This window comes from Denticeps clupeoides, chromosome 20 (assembly GCF_900700375.1).
Source record: "Denticeps clupeoides chromosome 20, fDenClu1.1, whole genome shotgun sequence".
NCBI classification, from domain to species: Eukaryota; Metazoa; Chordata; class Actinopteri; order Clupeiformes; family Denticipitidae; genus Denticeps; species Denticeps clupeoides.
The window spans coordinates 4,867,957-4,888,176 of NC_041726.1; the positions used below are offsets into that span (position 1 = coordinate 4,867,957).

Below are 20,220 nucleotides of genomic sequence, written 5' to 3' on the forward strand. Positions count from 1 at the left end.
TGCGGTCCGCCCGTCAGGAAGTCCCCGGCGCAGGCGGACCGCGGGGACCGGGACCGGCACCGGGACCGAGGGTCGGAGGGGCGGGGGCCGGCGGTGGGTGTGAAAACGGCCGCGCGGCGGCGGAACTCGCTCAGAGAGGGAGAGAAAGAGGAGGAGGAGGAGGAGGAGGCGGACTTTTTTTTCTCTTCTTCTTCTTTACCCCGGAACGGCGCGGAATGTAGTCCGAGGTAAGGAGAGCCGCCGCTCGCCTCCCGACTTCGCTCGAACTCCGCGTCCGGCGCAAAGTTCGGCGGCTCCGGGGAGGGTGGGGGGGACTCGGCGCCCGCGAACCCCGCGTAGAACGCGCGATATCCGTCCGCGCCCGGCAGCAGCGCCGGTGCCAGCCTGTCAATCATCGCGCGTGTGCGCCTTTCGACCTCTGACCTTTCCGCTGCCATGCGACGTCCAGGCGCCGTCCTGCAGTCACTGCGCGCGGTGTTACGCGTCCGATGTAAGTCGCTGCTTTTATTTATATCCCGTAATTACACTGTAGTAACGTGCCATTAAAACCGTAATGTTCATGTGGTGAACAGTAATGAGAACCGATGTTTTGATGGTACAGTACAGGAATATTGATTATTCCATTCATATCGACTGCTGATTAGCATGTCGTGGGAATTAGGTATATACCAGTGGTCGATGGAAAAATACCAACAGACATTATCTACAGTCTTAATATGGCAAACTAAAGTGAAAGTGAAGTAATTGTCACATGTGATACACAGCAGCACAGCACATGGTGCACACCGTGAAATGTGTCCTCTGTATTTAACCCATCACCCTTGGAGAGCAGTGGGCGGCCATGACAGGCGCCCGGGGAGCATTGTGTGGGGACGCCGCTTTGCTCGGTGGCACCTCAGCGGCACCTTGGCGGATCGGGATTCGAACCGGCTTCCTTCTGATTGCGGGGCCGCTTCCTTAACCGCTAGACCACCACTGCCCAACCCACTACTGCCCAGACTACTGCTTAAAAGTTTAGGGTTGCGTAGAAATATCAGCGTTTTTGATAGGTGCATTATAAAGACACCACAAGTGTGAAAAAGGCAACTCCGGTAGCTGGAAAAGTGTGTTAATGATGGAGGGGGAACTTTTCGATTAACTGCTGATCTCAGTTCACGGCAAGTTTCAAAGTGACCCTAAACCCGAAATTGGACAATAAATGGTTACAGGCTCAAATGTAATCAAGATTTTACAAATATTTACTACCATCCCCTATTCAGTTAAAGTAGTAGCTGTATTATGCTGTAATGTGATTAGATCAGTGGCCATGTTAATACATAATTGCGCATGCATATTAACCATATATATTAGCCATAACCATTAACCATAACTAACTCGTGGTGGTCTAGCGGTTAAGGAAGGGGCCCCGTAATCAGAAGGTTCTTGGTTCGAATCCCGATCCTGAGCAAAGCGCCGTCCCCACACTCTGCCCCCCGGGCGCCTGTCATGGCCGCCCACTGCTCACCAAGGGTGATGGGTTAAAAGCAGAGGACACATTTCACTGTGTGCACCGTGTGCTGTGGTGCTTCACTTTACTTTTTTATTATTATACTAATAAGTAATGGGGTACGTTGATAAGCCACGTTTACTGATAGAAGAGGTAAGACATATTGATGCATACCGACACGAATTTGGATATTAATATTAGTCGTTGCCGTGCCGGCGTGTAATATTGAGCCGCTATCACTGCTGCTCCGAGAGCAAATCCCTGCGCGCTGAAATATTAATGCCGTCCAATTATGCGATTACACGGGAGGCCCGGGCCGCCGCCGGAGTCCGCGCAGGCGTGGCCGCGGTTGCCAGCGCTCTCGCGAGGAATGTCTCCGGGCCGCTTCGCGCCGGGGACGAGGTGACGTGAGCCGCGGGACAGGTTCTTCACCCTCCCAACTTGTCTGGGCGGGGACCGTTCAACGGCGTAAAAAAAAAAATGCCACCGTCGGGCCCCCGGGGGGCATGTGACGGCAGCAGCCGAAGGCGACCCAGGAGGCGAAGGAGGACGAGACACACCGAATGAAAGCCGGGACGCATTTACAACCTTTTGCCGGAACAAACGACCCCTTGGGCTGAATGTCCTCCCCCTCCGCGCCCACCGCGAGCTCCCCCGTCACCGGACCCACAATGTCGGCCCGCCTGCCCCCTGTTGCGAGATGAGCTAGAAGACCTGCTAGAAGACAAGCAAACGTCTACAGACTAGGAGAATAAAGACTGTTCCTCCGCACACATCATGAAAATAAGGAAGTTCTGCAATTAGATTAGACATATTAATAACGGCCCCCCCGACGGAATGTCACGGCGACGTGGCGGAAAGGCGGCACAAGAACGCACCAAAACCAGACGTGCAGGTCGTGAACCCAACGAGGACGTGGTGCAGGAGGCAAACGTTCATACGTACAAAGCGAAATATCCCGGGACCCACAGCGGGCGAAATCGTACTTAACTTGAACTGTTATCGCACCGTGACGGAGAGTGGCCTAAAATACGGAAACTACGGAATACAGGAGCCGCGCCACGTGGCGTGGTGCACCGCGTGGAGCCAGCCAGGAGCGAAATGGCTGAAAACGGAGCCGAGGAGGGCAGTACTAGTCGTGGTTTTATGTGGTAATAGACTGTTTACTATCTCTGGTGTCGTTTGGTTTTGGTCTGGCGAAATCAGAAAAATTTGTGAAGAAAATTGATTGGGAAAAATCGTTTGATTTGGGAAAGTACATTGTGATCCAATTTTTTTCGGCATGTCGCTGAAAATTGCTTGCAGCTCCGATAAATGGTGGTTTTGTTTTCACCGCGTGGAATATACGGTCATCGATAATGTCGATATTGGTTGATCACACGTCACCTTCAAAGCGCTTGCTTTTTTCCCTCCGTTGCTAAGATACCTTAGACAATAAACAATGTGGTGTGTTGCAGAATCATTGCACCATTATATTTTTAATGATTTTTTTTTTTTGCCAATATGTATTATGTACATAAATAACACATAAAATGTCAATAAAAAGTTTTCTTAACCCTTTCCAAGCCATCAATGTTATCAATGATGTATTCTGTTTTATTCAGCACTCATTGGCCGTAGCGAAATATTGAACGTTAATGGCATTTGTCTGCGCCTTGCGCTGCAGCGAAGAAGTGACGGAGTGACGGAGCCACGAGAAGGAACCCGAGCAAGCCGGCGGAGGGCGGGGCCATGAGGGTGCGCTTGTCTCGGAAGCTGGGCCTCCTGGCCCGAACCAGCTTCTTCCTGCTGCTGGTTTGGCTGGCCTACGTCTTTCTGGCCCGCTCCCCCCCCCCGTCCTCGTCCCCTCCGCGCGGCGGCGGCGGCGACGCCGCGGTCCTGGAGGTCCGGCCGCGGGACGAGGAGGACGACGAGCGCCTGCAGCAGGCCGTCCACGCGAAGCCCCCGCCGGACAGCGACGCCCCCGGGGAGTGGGGTAAGGCCACGCGGCTCACCCTGACGGAGGAGGAGAAGAAGCAGCAGGAGGACAGCGTGGAGCGCTACGCCATCAACATCTTTGCCAGTGATAAGATCTCCCTGCACCGCCACATACAGGACAACAGGATGCACGAGTAAGTGTCAGGTCGTCTGCCATTTTCAAATCTTCTCATAGGGGTTCCGTCTCTACAGATTCAGGGCTAATAGGATGTACCATATGGGTGGGTAAGACACTCGCCTATGAACCAGAAGACCCGGGTTCGAATCCCACTTACTACCATGTTAAATGTCCTCTGCATTTAACCATCACCCTTGGTGAGCAGTGGGCAGCCATGACAGGCGCCCGGGGAGCAGAGTGTGGGGACGGTGCTTTGCTCAGTGGCACCTCAGTGGTACCTTGGCGGATCGGGATTCGAACCGGCAACCTTCTGGTTGCGGGGCCGCTTCCTTAACCACTAGGCCACCACTGCCCCATTGTGTCCCTGAGCAAGACACTTAACCCCGAGTGTCTCCAGGGGAGACTACTGATCGTAAGTCACTCTGATAAATGCCGTAAATGTAAATGTCCGGCGTCCAGACCTGGCGGCAAAATAAAAGAAATGTCAGGTTCTCCCGCAGATCCGGCACTAGATCTGAGAGGCGCAGCTTTCACTCTCAACCGCACCAACAACAGGCCCACCAGCCAACAAATGGGGATACAGACGTGTTCTGAGGGGGGCAGTTCTGCTGATGTTAAAACTTTTTATTACTGGACCAGGAATAGTCTAGCGACTTCACTTCATCTTCTAATCAAATGAAGTGAAGGGATGGGTGTCTCAGGGATGGGTGTCTCGCTCAGGGACACAATGGTAGTAAGTGGGGTTTGGACCTGGAACTTTGTGGTCTTCTGGTTCGCAGGCGAGCGTCTTACCCACTAGACTACTGCCACCCCAAAACGGACAGAAAAGGGTTTAACCGAAACATGTAAAACGTTTCATGTAAAATGTTCACTTACGTTGTTTTATTTAAGTGGAATTGTTGCAGTTCATGTTTTCAACTATTTTATTTTTGTAATGTGACCTTTTCCAATTAGACTGATAAAAAAAAAAAAAAAAAAGATGAAAATCGGTTTTGGAACGAATTGTGAGCCCAAGAATCTAAATCAAATTGATTTGTGAGGTTTTCCGAACTGAGCACCCCTTAGCGGTAAATGGGACTGGTGAGCTGTCGATGCGTGCCGTTAAAGTGAGAGCCTCGTACAAGCGGCACGTACAAGAAAAAACGAAAAGATGGACACACACCCTTAAAAAATAATTTAGGATTTTATGACTGTGCATTTCTGGCGGATCTGTTGCTCGTGACAACAAAATGTTGACACGCACACACACACACGCCCTTGTTCTTCAGACACATGCCTCCCGCAGCCTGGTAGTTAACCGGTGTCCCGGCTCGAGGAGTGGCCGACCCGCGCGTGGTAGTGGTGGGTGGTAGTAGCCTAGTGAGTAACACACTCGCCTATAAAATAAAAGACCCGGGTTCAAATCCCACTTACTACCATTGTGTCCCTGAGCAAGACACTTAACCCTAAGTTGCTCCAGGGAGACTGTCCCTGTAACTACTGATTGTAAGTTGCTCTGGATAAGGCCGTCTGATAAATGCTGTAAATGTAAATGTAAGCGGCTCAATCGCACTGCTCGTCTCTGCCTTCGCGTGACGCAACGGTGGCTGGCGGCGACGCAGGTGCCACCCGGCAGCGTCGGCCACGTCCTCCGAGGTGCCTGCATGAAAGGCAGGCCGCGCCTAGTCTTTTGCTGTGTCGTGCACGGCCAATCCCTTTCTTTTGTCCTCGCACCAGTTTCTTTTCTATTGACCGACTGTAACTGAACGTCATCTGTTTGATTCATTAGGTGCTATTTCATCTTGTTCTCACAGCTTTCACCCTCCCTAAGCTAAAGCGTTATTAATATTTAATATTGCATGTAAGTTTGTGTACTTAGTACTCGTAATTAAAACGTAAGTGTAGTTTTCCAAACAGTTTCGGTTAATAAGGGATGGCAGTAGCCTAGTGGGTAACACACTTGCCTATGAACCAGAAGACTACAGAGTCACAGGTTCAAATCCCACTTACTACCATTGTGTCCCTGAGCAAGACACTTAACCCTAAAATTGCTCCAGTGGGGGACTGTCCCCGTAACTACTGATTGTAAGTCGCTCTGGATAAGAGTAAAGTGAAGTGATTGTCACATGTGATACACAGCAGCACAGCACACGGTGCACACAGTGAAATTTGTCCTCTGCATTTAACCCATCACCCTGAGTGAGCAGGGCGTCTGATAAATGCCATAAATGTAAATAAGAGTGCTTGATGGCTGTGGCTGTGAGTTCGAATCCCGGCTCGGACCCCCCTCCTGCCGCCCGAAGTCGCGCACACTAGTTATATTGGCGACTCTGGGCTGTCCGTATTATTCGTTTGCGGGCGAGTTCTGTGTCCCAGCATGAGCTCGGGCAGCCACGGTCCTGAGCGGGAGGAGAGTGTATCGAGAGTGTACGTACTTCACGTTCATTACGGGTCCGGATTGCTCCGGAGCGTCTGCTCTTGTTCTACCGGGCCACCGCCGCGCTGTCGGCGCTTGCACTCTCCTCGCTCTAGTGCCCCTGGCGTTTTTGGCACAGCGAGTAATGAGTTATTAGTACTCATTCATCCCCACGGCAACCCCTGTAAATAGAGGAATGTCGAAGCCGTGCCGCAGGTGAAATCAAACTTTGAAGCTTCTTGCGTGAAGACTTTATGGCCAAACAACTGGTTTTGACTGGACCTCGAATTTTGAGCTCTTATGTTTTTATGGAAAGTCAGTATTTTCTATATTTGTTAAACTTTACATCTTTAGAAATGTACGATTCCGCATAGCTTGAGAGCGCCATGATTAAAAAGAAAAGCTTTCTTACAAGGTGAAGTTTATTCTTGTTCTTCCCCCTCCCCTCTGTTCTGTCTCTCTGCAGGTTTGTGGTTTTAGTGGGGTTTTCTCTCTCTCTCTCTCTCTCTCTCTCTTTTTCTCTCTCTTCTCTTGTACTGTACTTTTTTTACCTCTGTAGCATGCTCACTAAACACTTCAGCTGCTCTGTATCCACCTCCCTCTATCCGGTCTCACCTCACCACGCTTCTGAGACCATCTCTCTCTCTCAGGGTGGGGAAGACGCCTCGCTCTGCTATAGGCTCAATTAGTCGCCCAAATGCTATTCTCTCTCCCTCAAATTATATATAAATCCTTTTTTTTTTTAATAAAAAATGATATTAAGTTTGGCTCGTCTTTTGAAAACAAACGGCTTCCTGTGGTTCATGGCGCCTGCTCTCCGTCTGCTGACTTCCTTCTTCCCGGGACAGGTGTCGGGCAAAGAAGTTCGACCTCAGGCGCCTGCCCACCACGTCGGTGGTCATCGCCTTCTACAACGAGGCCTGGTCCACGCTGCTGAGGACGATCCACAGCGTCCTGGAGACCACGCCCGCTATACTGCTGAGGGAGATCATCCTCGTCGATGATTTCAGCGACCGAGGTCAGTTTTTCCCGCAGACGGGCCGAGAGCGAGGAGGATAGCGGCAACGTGGTACGGGGGTGAACGGAGGAACAGGGTTCGCCGGGTCAACACAATTCTGGTTCTGGTCCCCCCCCGAGAGCTGCGCTCAGACATGACGTTCGTGTTTACGGCCCTGCTCCTCCATGACCTCATGCAGAACAATTTCCTGTCCGCCTCCCGTCCAAAGCTACGGGAGTCTCCGGCCCTGCCCGGCAGTTTCCATTAGCACGAATCAGAGATGTTTTGGCTGCTCGGAACTGCCGGCACATTTCACCCCCCCCCCCCCAGACCTGTTCTGGTTCACGGCCGCCCTTGCAGCCTTTAGCAAGACGACTGCGGACATGAGGGTGTTTAGCATTTAAAAAAATTTCATTTTCCTGCGTATGCCTGTTCATTTAGCACATAAGAGTGCTCACCGATCTCTGACGTTTTACCACAACGGCACGGTCGGTCGGGGCTGGTTTACTGTTAAATAAAACTTTTACCTGCTTTTTAAATTGTCAGAATATCCAGACCAAGTTAGCAAATCCACGTGGATCAGCTATATAGTTAGCAAGCTGACCTTTGGTAAAAGTTTAGGCTAAATTGCATTACATTTCATGTGCACAGCAATGCGTACTGGATAACTGTAGTATTATATGGAATTTGGGCCAAAAATTGATAAGGCAATATAATGATTATCAGTACACTGGTATGTGTCGCTGGTGTATCAGAAAAAGAAGAAAAAACGAGGGAGGAATTGAAAGAAATTTTTAATAACTCTTTCTGCTTTTGAAATTGTTCATTGGAGCGTTCTTTATTCTACCAAGACGTTGTCCCGAGGGGCAGTGGTGGCTTAGTGAGTAAGGAAGCAGAACTGTGATCCGAGCTGAGGTGCCACTGAGCACCGTCCCCACACACTGCTCCCCGGGCGCCTGTCACGGCTGCCCACTGCTCACCAAGGGCGATGGTTAAAAGCAGAGGACACATTTCGTTGTGTCACCGCGTGCTGTGCTGCAAAGTTTCAAAATGACAATCAGGTTCACTTTTTCTGCAATTGTCACCCCTGCTGCTGCTTATTAATTAATTAATTCATTTTATTTATTGAGGTCATTTTTCAGTTTACAGACATACAAAAGAATAAAAATCACAAAACAAAATGCATCTCCTTCAGATAGATTCAATACAGCAGTCAACCACATCACTGTGCAAAGGCAAAAATCTTTTCAGTAATAAACTTTTACTCAATGTAACATTGTGAATAATAATGACAATAGAAATACAAATATGAATATATAATCACCAAGATTCTTATAGCAAGAGCGATAGGGGGAGTGGGAATAGACATAGAGAACAAATAGGTTTGCAGATGTCAGCACTATCGGTGACCTTAACAAGAAATTTAGAGAGAAAACAAACAGAAGAGAAAATAAATGATGAAATAAAATAAAAAGTAAAAATGTAGGTGTATTAACACCTACATTACGACTGGAAAGTTTCAAGTTGCTTCTTTTGCTACTTTGTGTTGCTATAACCACCATGCCAAATGTGAACCACAGGATATCTCAAGTCCCAGCTGGCCACGTACATAAGCACCTTGGACCGGGTCCGTCTCATCCGCACCAATAAGAGAGAGGGCTTGGTGCGCGCCCGGCTCATCGGCGCCACCTACGCCACCGGGGCGGTGCTTACTTTCCTGGACTGCCACTGCGAATGTGTGCCGGGCTGGGTCGAACCGCTGCTTGAAAGGTTCGTCAGTTCCGGTTTATGAACATTACTTGTAAATGAATAATTCATAGTAGGAGCCAAGGTTATCATCAGCATTTGTAGGTAAATGCCATGGAGCCCAGCGAATGGGGAAAAAAAACGGTGACATTAAGGTTTGTGGCCTTGAGCGCCTTCACATTTGATTACACGGGAGAGATAGAGCCTTCATGGCTAATGGTCGTTTAACATTTTCACTTGCAGTGAGGGCAACAATTTACATTTACATTTACAGCATTTAGCAGACGCCCTTATCCAGAGCGACTTACAATCAGTAGTTACAGGGACAGTCCCCACCCTGGAGACACTCAGGGTTAAGGGTCTTGCTCAGGGACACAATGGCAGTAAGTGGGATTTGAACCTGGGTCTTCTGGTTAAGTTAACCACTAGGCTATTACCACCTTATAGATATACTAGTTTCTGGGACGAGGAACGTCATCATTCACAGAGCAGCTACTGATATCATCCTGTTTGTGACAACTACTTGCTAAAAACAATGCTTGAATGATCAAATGTTTCCACCTCTTAATTCAAGTTGTTTGATGACTGATATGTGTAGTTTGGACAAAATTTGGACACGCTAGATTTCATGCGTCGGTAGTAAAGGAATGCTGGATAAAGGAGGGCATTGCCATTTTCTCCCATCAGGATCGGTGAGAACGCGAGCACAATTGTGTGCCCGGTGATCGACACCATCGACTGGAACACGTTCGAGTTCTACATGCAGACGGAGGAGCCCATGATTGGCGGCTTCGACTGGAGGCTGACGTTCCAGTGGCACTCGGTGCCCCTGAGAGAGCGGAACCGGCGCAAGTCGCGCATCGACCCCATCAGGTCAGGCACGAGTTGAGCGGCTCCACGCGTCTCCGAACCGCGCAGAGAGATAAGCGGGGGCCGACCGTGTTTGACAGTAATGCGCCGCATTTCACCAGGCATTAATGCATGTATATACTCCCAATCTGCGATGCATACGTTAACCAGAGCAAAAACTAAACTGAGCTTGACGTTAGCCTAGCTTTATACGCGGTGACCTTTGTTGGCCGTTGATGTATAAATTGATATAGAAATAAATGATTGATATAGAGTTTTTTTTGCCTCAGGTGTCCCCTCCCAGTCTCAGCCTCTCTCTGTCTCCTTCCAGGTCTCCCACTATGGCCGGGGGGCTGTTCGCTGTCAGCAAAGCTTACTTTGAGTACCTGGGCACTTATGACATGGGCATGGAGGTGTGGGGAGGAGAGAATCTGGAACTTTCCTTCAGGGTCAGTGCCTCCGTCAGTCTGGGCTGTGTGCAGAATGCTTAACGTCTGTTCAGGACGACCTCTAGACTCATTTTTATTAGAGTAGCATTTTAAAATGGAATATCATGAGAAAGGTTGGTATTTTTGTTTGTTTTTTAACTCAACCCAAAAGTTTTCAATATTATTTGCACTCTTGGTGACAGAACAACTACATGGTTATTAATTTTCTGCTCTTCCAGGTAAAGCATTATTTTCTTGCTGTGTGTTTAAGTAAATCTCAAGGATAGCTTTGACTTTGCACTCCCACACAAGCCCCACGCTATGCACATAGTGCTGTGCTTAGCACCAGGTTGAAAATGGTGCCCTAAATATTTCATTTTTACGGTCATCGCCAAAAGTTTTTAGAATTACACTGTTTTTCACAAAGTCTGCGGCTTCCGTCTTTATTATGGTCATTTGCATATACTCCAGAATATTATGAAGGATGATCAGATGAATCGCAAAGTCCCTCTTTTCCACTGCATTTCAGCCCTGCCACAGAAGGACCCGCTGAGATCATTTCAGTGATCCTCTCATTAACACAAGTGAGAGTGTTGAGGAGCACAAGGCTGGAGATCATTCTGTCATGCTGACTGAGTTAGAATAGCAGACTGGATGCTTTAAAAAGGAGGGTTAAACATGGTTACCTGCAAGTCATCATCGTGTTGCATGAAAACCACTTCACAGGCAAGAATATTGCTGCTACTAAGATTGCACCTAAATCAACCAGTTATGGGATCATCAAAAATTTCAAGGAGAGACGTTCAAGTGTTGTGAAGAAGGCATCAGGGCGCCCAAGAAAGTCCAGCGAGCTCCAGGACCATGTCCTAAAGATGATCCGGCTGCGGAATCGGGGCGCCACCAGTGCAGAGCTCGCTCAGAAATAACAGCGGGCAGGTGTGAGGGCATCTGCACAGTGAGCGAAGACTTTTGGAGGACGACCTGGTGTCAAGAGGGGCAGCAAAGAGGCCACTTCTCTCCAAGAAAAACATCAAGGACAGACTGATATTAGACAACTGAGGACTGGGGTCCTTTTTTTCTCTGATAAAGCCCCTTTCAGATTGTTTGGGGCATCTGGAAAAATTTGAGAAGAAAAGGTGAGCGCCACCATCGGTCCTGTCTCGTGCCAACAGTAAAGCATCCTGAGACCATTCATGTGTGCGGCTGGTTCTCATCCAAGGGAGTGGGCTCACTCACAATTTTAAATAAGGACACAGCCATGAATAAAGAACGGTACCAACATTTCCTCCGACAGCAACTTCTCCCAACCGTCCAAGGAAGGTTTGGTGAAGAACGACAGGGCGAACTGCAGAGGTCCTGAGACAAAAGGGCCAATGGTGCAAATATTGACTCTTTGCATGAGCCTGATGTAATTTTATTGTAATTGCCAATAAAAGCCTTTGAAACTTGAAATGCTTGCAATTATTCCTCAGTACACCACAGAAACAACTGAAAAAAAGATCTAAAAACACTGAAGCAGCAAACTCTGTGAAAACTAGTATTTGTGTCACTCTCAAAACCTTTGGCCACAACTGTACATATAGCATTTCTGAAGTTTGACCTATTTGAGTAAAATTAAAAGTGCACTGAACTTTTTTCCAACATGCGGTAGTACGCGTTTAGCTTTTGGAAACAGCTACACAATAGGGAAAAGTATGCTTCTCTTGTTCCCCTGCTGTTCAGTGTGCATTTTGGATTAGAATAAGAAGAATACAACTAATGCAGGTCCTGGAACCCATACACGGGCCCTAACGGGGATCGCCAGTGGAGTTCACTCGAGGATCAGGCCGGTGTGAATCAGCTTAAAAGCATGGAAGACACGCAGTCGGCTCTGATTACAGCCACGCCGTCAAGCTACGGAAAGCAGATTTAAACAGCTGCTGATGGTCAGAGTCGCGCTTTCAGCCCGAAACTTCATTTGAAGGGTTGGGCCGTTTGTCATGACTGCCTGTCTAAACTCATTTTTCAGATGTGCATTTAGTGTTTCAGCTCTTTGATATCTCTGTCAAATACAGTTAGTCTTCGGGCATATTGTATTTGTTCACTTTTTGGCGTAGCGTAGGGTCTTCATCTTATTGTTTTGTATTGTTTTAACATAAGAAACGCGTTTAAAAGTGGACAAAATGTTATTTGGGTTTTGTCATTGCCAGATTTGCTGTGGAAAGGACGCCTTCGTCCGAACAATGAGATAAATGTCAGACACAAGGACAGGCAACCGAAGAGAGATCTATAAACATTGCCCCGTGCATAACCGTAACCCCTGTCGAAGTCTAAATATGCTGACGACCCTGAACGGCACTAAGATCATCAAAGTGTGTGTCACTTCCGACAAAAAGATATGCTGCATTTTGGGGCCCTGAACTTCCATTGGTTTCAATCGAAGTTCAGGGCCCCAAAATGCAGCATATCTTTTTGATCATGGATGAGGAGTTTAGATGTCTTCATTTATCAGACAGAGCGACTTACAGTCAGGAGTGACAGGGACAGTCCCACTGGAGACACTCAGTGTCTTGCTTGAGAACACAATGGTAGTAAGTGGGGTTTGAACCCACAATATAAATCTATTGTTATATATTCTAATGTAAAGAACCTTAAATGTAGGGAAGATAAAACAAGTTCCCCCTGGACATTTCCCCAAAGCTCCCCTTAGCTTCCTTGCAATTTGAACCACGTTCATGCTAATTCAAATTATTATTTAATTTTTCATTTCCGTATGGCAGCCCTGCTGTGAAATTGGTGGGCTAATGAAGTTTTGTTGCCATCTGCATTGCAGGTGTGGCAGTGTGGCGGCTCGCTTGAAATACACCCGTGCTCCCACGTGGGCCACGTCTTCCCGAAGAAAGCCCCCTACGCCCGGCCCAAGTTCCTGCAGAACACCGTACGCGCCGCCGAGGTGTGGATGGACTCGTACAAGCAGTACTTCTACCACCGCAACCCCCCAGCACAGAAGGTAACAAGCAATGCAAACCAAAAAAAAACGACTCACTCCTGATCCCATTTGCCCCAGTTTGGATCACACTGGCCACAATTTGCACACGGTGGGATCGGTTTCCTCAGCCCTGACATAGACACTATTCTTCTTGTCTATATTAAGGGCGCCGCCAGTGAAAGAATGTCACGATAACTGTGTTTTCTTGTCCAGAGACATTCTAAACAAGATAAGGTTTAAGGTTTTTTTTTTTTTTTTTTTTTTTTAAACCACAATAGCACACAGACTTGGCGGCCACTTTGTCAGACCGCCACGAAACACTCAAGGAGATATGGTTTCACGGATGATAGTAGCTGCGGTAGGTGTTATGATCATTTTTCGACGTGTTTTGACACCCATTCTTTTGCCCGCGTTTGCGGCTCTCTCTTTTGCTCCGACCTCTGCGTTAAAAAAAAAAAAAAAAAAAAAAGAAAGCGCCGTGGGGACTGAGATAATGTGACGCATCGTGCCCTATCGGATTGCTGGTGTTAATTCGCATAAAAGTTGCATGTAACTCCATGCCACCCATTCGAGAAAAAAAAAGTACATTATTAATGCCGCCAGGGACCTTTGGTCAAACAATAAAGGACTTTTTTTCCCCCCTAAAAGCCGTGTGGAGACGCGGCCAAGTAAGAGCCTCCAGCCAGTCACACCAGCCTCTGAAACAACATTAATTACCGTTCCCTCAGTTTAAGGTGGTTCTGTTGCTCTTGGGGTCTGAAGTGTTAAAGCATGACTTGCAACCATCCCTTTGTTTTTGGTTAAATTGGCAAATTTGATCTCACTTGGAGAATTGCTTTTTTTAATATTAGAGCATTGTTTTTAGGGTAATAAACCTGTGAAACACACAATGAACTCTCAACCCCATCACGTTGGCCAGAAATATAAGGTCGTCTGAGAAAGTGGTTTCGATTCCTGACAAAAACACAATACGCTTCATTTTGTATTTGTATTTTGTAAGAAATGTTTTAACTATTCTTGGAAAAATGGGGGTCGTTTTATGTTCAGGCCAAGTTGATAGTTGGCGCAGACACTCGCTTCCTCAAGGGTGGGTGGCTGTGTTGCCAGGTTGGCCAGAACTGATTTAGACATATTGGGATTATCAATAATAGTTATTGAAGAAGCCGTTACCGAGGACGTTATTGAGGAGCCCAGTATGTTGCCACCTTTTTGGACATTTGGCTTTTGCATGGCGCTGTATATCTAAACAATGTAAGTCACAGTATGTACTTTTTAATGGCACAAAGGCAAAGTGGTGAAGCTCTGCGGCCTGTCTCCCGTTTCCTAGGAGACCTACGGGGACCTCGCGGAGAGGGCCCTGCTGAGGGAGCGGCTGCAGTGCAACAGCTTCGACTGGTATCTGCAGCACGTTTACCCGGAGCTTCACGTGCCAGAGGACCGAGCGGGCTGGCACGGAGCTGTGAGTGCCTAATTCCCACAGGACCGTGGGCGATAAAGTTCCCTATAAATAAACACACAGTGGGCAGCTTTATTAGCCAGACGCTATTATTATAATTATTATTATATCTGCGTCTGTTGCCATTCTTGCAAACCTTGGTAATATCTGGTCAGCGGTGGCCCTTTGGCTGTACCACCGCAGGGCGTACCTAATAAAATGGCCAGCAACGTTGCTAGGAGGCTTCCGAATTGAAATAAGTCTCGTGTCGTCCTCAGGTTCGTAGCACCGGGATCCGCTCGGAATGCCTGGACTACAACTCGCCGGACCACAACCCCACGGGGGCGCACCTCGCTCTGTTCGGCTGCCACGGCCAGGGCGGCAACCAGGTAACTGAAAAGCTACATCAGGTGATCGCTCGGCGGGGGTTAAGGCTTTTTCGTAAGTGAAGTGAAGTGATTGTCACATGTGATACACAGCAGCACAGCACACGGTGCACACAGTGAAATTTGTCCTCTGCATTTAACCCATCACCCTGAGTGAGCAGTGGGCGGCCATGACAGGCGCCCGGGGAGCAGTGTGTGGGGACGGTGCTTTGCTCAGTAGCACCTTGGCGGATCGGGATTCGAACCGGCAACCTTCTTATTACGGGGCCACTTCCTTAACCGCTAGGCCACCACTGCCCCCTAATCGGATGACCCTCGAAAATGAGATGCTTTTCAACGGCGTTACGTAAGGAGAACGCGGCAGGGCGCATGCACGCCGAAACAGGATCGCTTAGCGAAGCCATCGATCATTTCTGAGGTCTTCCCATCCCTCTTTATTCCCGCCAGCTTCTCTTTACGACGAATAAACGGCCTTCGTGTATATTTAATGGGAGCGGCGGCGAACGGGGGAAGATATCAGGCGGGGGCATCTATCTTCTTGGACGCCGCTGCGTGCGAATGAAAATCAGGGTGTCCGATGGGAACCTTAGCCACATTCTGCACAAAGCCCGTCCCGCGCTGAAAGATACATGAGTTCCGCAGAGAACAAATGGCCGGGTGCGCCGGGCAAATGCGCCTCTCTTCATTGGTAGCCACGGTGACGAGAGGGAGCGTTCCGAATCGAGGCCGACTACTTTTATTTCACCCTCGTGTGGTGGTCATACAAATATGTGCATGTAAGATTGGACATCGCAGGACCATGCTTTTGTTTTGCATAGTGACCGTCTACAAGAAGATATGTGACATTCCTGTGTCAATTGTTGTGCGTGAAGATTCAACACCTCTGTTTTACATGCCTTTTGTCTGATGGCAACGTGTGAAGTGTCAGCCGTCAGGACCGCCCACTCTCTTTGTATCCCCCAGATGGGAGGCACTGGGGCGTGACATCAGAAACAATAGGTTCTGATTGGTCAGTGACAACTTCCTGTAGGCCAGTGACAATTTCCTGTAAGCCAGTGACAACATCCTGTAGGCCAGGGGTATAAAGGTCTGCTCACATGTGGAAAGGGGGCTCTGAGCTTTCTTGCTCAGGGGTTTTTCCATCGGAAGCCGGAAGGCTTCTGAGTCTTTTTCTCTTCTCCCATTTTTTCTCATGGCTTTTTCTGTGTTCCGTTCGACATTCTTCACAGCAAATGACAACAATTTGTGTGACACTAAAATGGGACCCACAGGCCCGGACATCACGCAGGGGTTCGAATTTTGTGGGGTTGCATGCAAACATTGATCACCGGTTCCACGGTGTCGTGATCGGAGAGAGGAGCAGCGACCAGGAAATGCTTCCGTTCTTATTGTTAATATCCACAGCTAGTGTGTGTTTAAAAGCGGCCCAGTAATTATTCTTAATATCCTTACTTGCCGGTTGTAATGTTTGTACTTGGGAGAGCCAAATAATACTCCTCGTAAATAGCCAGATGCCTTAAAACACATTATTATGCACTCTAAACCAATTGTACATCTTTGACTTTTTAATATCTTTATGTACATTACATAATTTTGACCAGAAATATTCTTAACATTTGTTTCTATATTTCTTTGGCTGCCTCTGTAACACTTTATATTATGTTATATTATGAACGGTGATGATAAATAGACTGTATAGCTACATCTGTAGCATCAGTGAGGTCGGCAGTCACACATACAGCAAAATAAAAGAATAATAATTTAAAACACCTCAGCACGCCCAGAAAGCCAGTCAGGTGGTGACATCATAAAAACTGACCACGGTCATCGTTTCAGAATATGAAAATAAAACGTGAACTCAGGCCCAGTCTCATGGTTAATCATAAAACCATTTATTGAAACGGTTTGGGCAGTATGGGTGTTTACTCTGTAATTACCGTACCATATATTACCCAACAGTAGTGGCGCACGGTGACGTTTCTGATAACGAATGACGTCCTTGTCCGCAGTTCTTCGAGTACACGTCGCAGAAGGAGATCCGCTTCAACTCGGTGACGGAGCTGTGTGCGGAGGTACCGGACGGGCAGACCTACATTGGCATGCAGCACTGCCCACAGGACGGAGCCCCGGTGCCCTCCAACATCATCTGGGACTTCCGAGAAGTGGGTGACCCTGGAGACACTGCCCACGTCTCTTAATGTGCTTCATAATGTAGAGGGGGGGGGGAAATAAAATCGTGGCTAATCAATGGGAGGGATTTGCCGGGGAAACGTTCCGGTCCTGAGGTCATGGTTGCCGTCGTAAAAGCACGTTCATTCGACTTAACCAGACCGCTGTTCTCCTGGGAGCAGCGTATGTCCGTATGACCATTAACGGCCAAGATCAACAGACAGCAGTTTCCCTGGTGGGGTGTTCTTATGGAGGTGTAGAGCGTGCTCAGAGGACCTCGTCCAGTTCTGGTCCAGCGCAGCACACGGTGACACAACAAAACGTGTCCTCTGCATTTAACCCATCACCCCTTGGTGTGCACTGGGCAGCCATGACAGGCGCCCGGGGAGCAGCGTTTGGGGACGGTGCTTCGCTTAGTGGCACCTCAGCGGATCGGGATTCAGAACCGGCAACCTTCTGATTACGGGGCCCTTAACCGCCAGGCATAGAAAAAATGTCGGCCCCTGTAACGTAGTGAACATAGGAGCAGCTCGACTCCCACTCACATTATCTGGCTGTGTAAAAAGTTCGATTTTGTGCATTTTACGTAATTACGCGTTGTTAAAATGTGCAGTTTGAGTTGAGACGACAGCTACATTTTTACTGGTTGACTCCGGAAATCATAGCTCTATCGTCATAGCTCTGAGCATCGTTCCTGGAAGCTCCCCGGTCGCCACCACCTCTGCCCTTTCTCATTTCAGGACGGGACCATCTACCATCCTCACTCCGACACCTGCGTCACGTCTTTCCGCAAGGCCGACGGGCGCACGGACGTCGAGATGCGGAGCTGCACTCCCGGGGACAAGCACCAGCGATGGAAGTTCGAGTGAAAGGGCGGAATACCGACGCGACCCAAGTGCAATTGCCAGAGTCGAGGCGGTGCCTCTTCTAAATCCGCGGGGAAAGCGTGCCCAAGTGCCTTCATGGACCAAAGGGGACCCAGAGCGGCCGTGCCAACGTCTTTTTATTCTCTTTTGTTTCTTCTCTGTCCTTCAACGTTTTTAAAGTGCATTACGCGGAACAAACATCCGGCTCCTTGCTTTCCTACGGCTCCACGGTGAGAGCGGCCGAACCGTTTACAGCGTTGTCTTGACATATTTTGGCCTCTCCGAGGACGCTATTTTACATTCCCGTCGCATTTCTCTTCCCGCTGGACGTGGGCTGGGACCGGTTTACATTGCTGCCTGGCGGTGAGGCGCGGCCCTTTTAACTACTGTGGGGAAAGGTGAGAGGCCGGTCGCGGCGTCTCACCTCTGGAATAAACGTGAGGGGCAGGGGGGGGGGGACCTGGGACGAATTCGCCGTCTGTACCGCGCGCAAGCTTTGGCGCGTCAAATGTCTTAAACACGTCAGACGATTTCTTCTTAGCGTTTTCTTATTCTTTTAAGGAAACACTCGTCACCTGCCGACAGTGGCCGATTAAGTTCGGGCAAAAGCTGGCGCTACACAACACCGAATTCTGCCATTGCACTAACACGGCGTCCTGTTCCTGTCCTCTCCCCTGCCTGAATTATTATTATTATTATTATTTTTTTTTTTAAATGCACGAGGCACAGCATCAGCACACGTTCAATATTTCGTTTCGGCCTGGTAAGGAAGCGCAGGCGCGGCAGTGTGAAGAAGCTGTGCCGCCATGCATCCGAAAAGGTCGCGGTGACGTCCGGTTCCAGTGGATGCGGGTGACACTTTTTTTCTGTTCAATTTTGTGACTTCGCGGCCCAACCCGTCTTGTCCCTCCCTGGTCACGATGGCATTTTTTTAAAAAGTCCCCCGCTCCAGGACAGACGTCCAAGAGTGTTTTACATTGTTAATTCTGTCTTGTCTTGATGTGTAAAGGGACCTAAATAGGGCAATGCAAAAAAATGACATTAATTACAATAGTGATTATGCACAAACGGGCGCAGCCTTTACTAATTCCTGAAATAAAAGAGTTTAATTAAACAGAGCGTGTCCCTTACTTTTTACAAGATAGTGGTGGGTGCATAAAAAAAGGCAGAAAAGACTAAAATTCTCGCCTTTACACTAAAGTTGGACCACGTCAATTGTAGGTGGTGTGAACAACTTACAGAAACGTGGTGCCATCTAGAGGACAAACCCGAATAAATAACTTTTAATTAATAAATCCCTCAATAAATAGATCCCCGCGGGGTTTACGTCCCTACTGTGGTGAGGATCAGGTTATATATGTGATTTCACCTTGTCGTTTGGAACGCATGCACGTACTTCTATGGTGCATCGCTGAAAGGCCGCCGTGGCGCCACTTTAGTTGGCCCCTCACAACCGCTGCACGGCCGCCGGTTCTGAGCCCGATGGCCAGTACACCATTTGGATGAATATAAAAAAAAAAACGGTGATAGGATTACTCAGGCTGACATCCCTGGCAGGACGAGAGGTGGATACGTTACTGCCACACGCCGCTTGCCCCGGCCCTTTGTTGCTGGGATAACAAGGGCACTAATAATCAAATTACCATCTCGCGTCAGATGAATTATTAAGTCATTTGGACAAACACGAGTTTTGCTTCCAGTTTCGATGTTTCAGGCCGTGTAATTAAGCCAGAAGGTCATCTGACATCGTCTTGATGTCACCACCGGCCAGAAGTCTGTGACGCCCTGACCCTGTGGCGGCTGTGGAGACTTAAGATGTTTGATGAATCTGGTTTTTTTTTTTTTGTAATGAGATGCTCTTTAGCATCGAGCGTGTGTTATTTCATAGCTGTGTGTTCAGTTTTGTTCTAATTGTTAAAAAAAAAAACCCAACCTTTTGTCAAACGTGAGGCCACAGCATCATCTTGCCAACCAGTTTAGATGCATCCCAGCCTTTAAATCCGAACCCCACACCAGATTTCCCCCTGAAAGCGACAGCGTGCTGCAGGCCACGCAGGGCGTGGTTAATTAAGGGACTTAATCAGCTGTCGTTAAATAAAGGCTCGGTTTAATCTTGACCCACTTGGTTATTAAAGGCTCTAAATTAAGACGGGTAATCTGCGTCGTGACTCCAGTAACCATCCATAACCACTGATTAATCAACGAGTAAATATACACGTTTGTAATAAATAAGTAAAAACGACAACAGAAGAACTTGACAGAAGTTGGAAGACTCCGGTCACGTGACCGGCCCCGTAAAACTCGGGCCAGACCCGGAAGTAGTCCGGCAATAAAACGAAATAAAAAAAAAAAAGAAAACAACAATTTAAATCGCGTAACCCGCAGGGTTTATAGCGGCGT

General features: G+C 48.3%; 1 protein-coding gene across 3 annotated transcripts; it reads left to right on the forward strand.

Moving 5' to 3' along the window:
- Nucleotides 1-10: 10 nt before the first annotated feature.
- poc1bl (POC1 centriolar protein homolog B (Chlamydomonas), like) lies at nucleotides 11-18,934 on the forward strand. Of its 3 annotated transcripts, none has more exons than XM_028964086.1 (11): nucleotides 11-227; nucleotides 3,153-3,597; nucleotides 6,825-6,994; nucleotides 8,554-8,743; nucleotides 9,407-9,592; nucleotides 9,900-10,017; nucleotides 12,809-12,985; nucleotides 14,292-14,423; nucleotides 14,678-14,788; nucleotides 16,795-16,947; nucleotides 17,695-18,934. In XM_028964086.1, the coding sequence occupies exons 2-11, from the start codon at nucleotides 3,218-3,220 to the stop codon at nucleotides 17,821-17,823; spliced, it is 1,746 nt and encodes a 581-aa protein (XP_028819919.1). In that variant the 5' UTR covers nucleotides 11-227; nucleotides 3,153-3,217; the 3' UTR covers nucleotides 17,824-18,934. The 3 variants fall into 3 exon arrangements, with proteins under 3 accessions (XP_028819919.1, XP_028819920.1, XP_028819918.1); XM_028964087.1 differs by lacking the exon at nucleotides 11-227 and adding an exon at nucleotides 1,582-2,637 and having other exon boundaries at nucleotides 3,091-3,597; XM_028964085.1 differs by lacking the exon at nucleotides 11-227 and adding an exon at nucleotides 1,582-2,637.
- Nucleotides 18,935-20,220: the final 1,286 nt, after the last annotated feature.

Bases quoted from the DNA above. Each gene is read 5' to 3' on its own strand.
- poc1bl (XM_028964086.1), top strand. From the start codon at position 3,218: ATGAGGGTGCGCTTGTCTCGGAAGCTGGGCCTCCTGGCCCGAACCAGC. The intron at 6,995-8,553 runs GTCAGTTTTTCC...TGTGAACCACAG, and splicing joins CGATGATTTCAGCGACCGAG to GATATCTCAAGTCCCAGCTG. The intron at 9,593-9,899 runs GTCAGGCACGAG...GTCTCCTTCCAG, and splicing joins TCGCGCATCGACCCCATCAG to GTCTCCCACTATGGCCGGGG.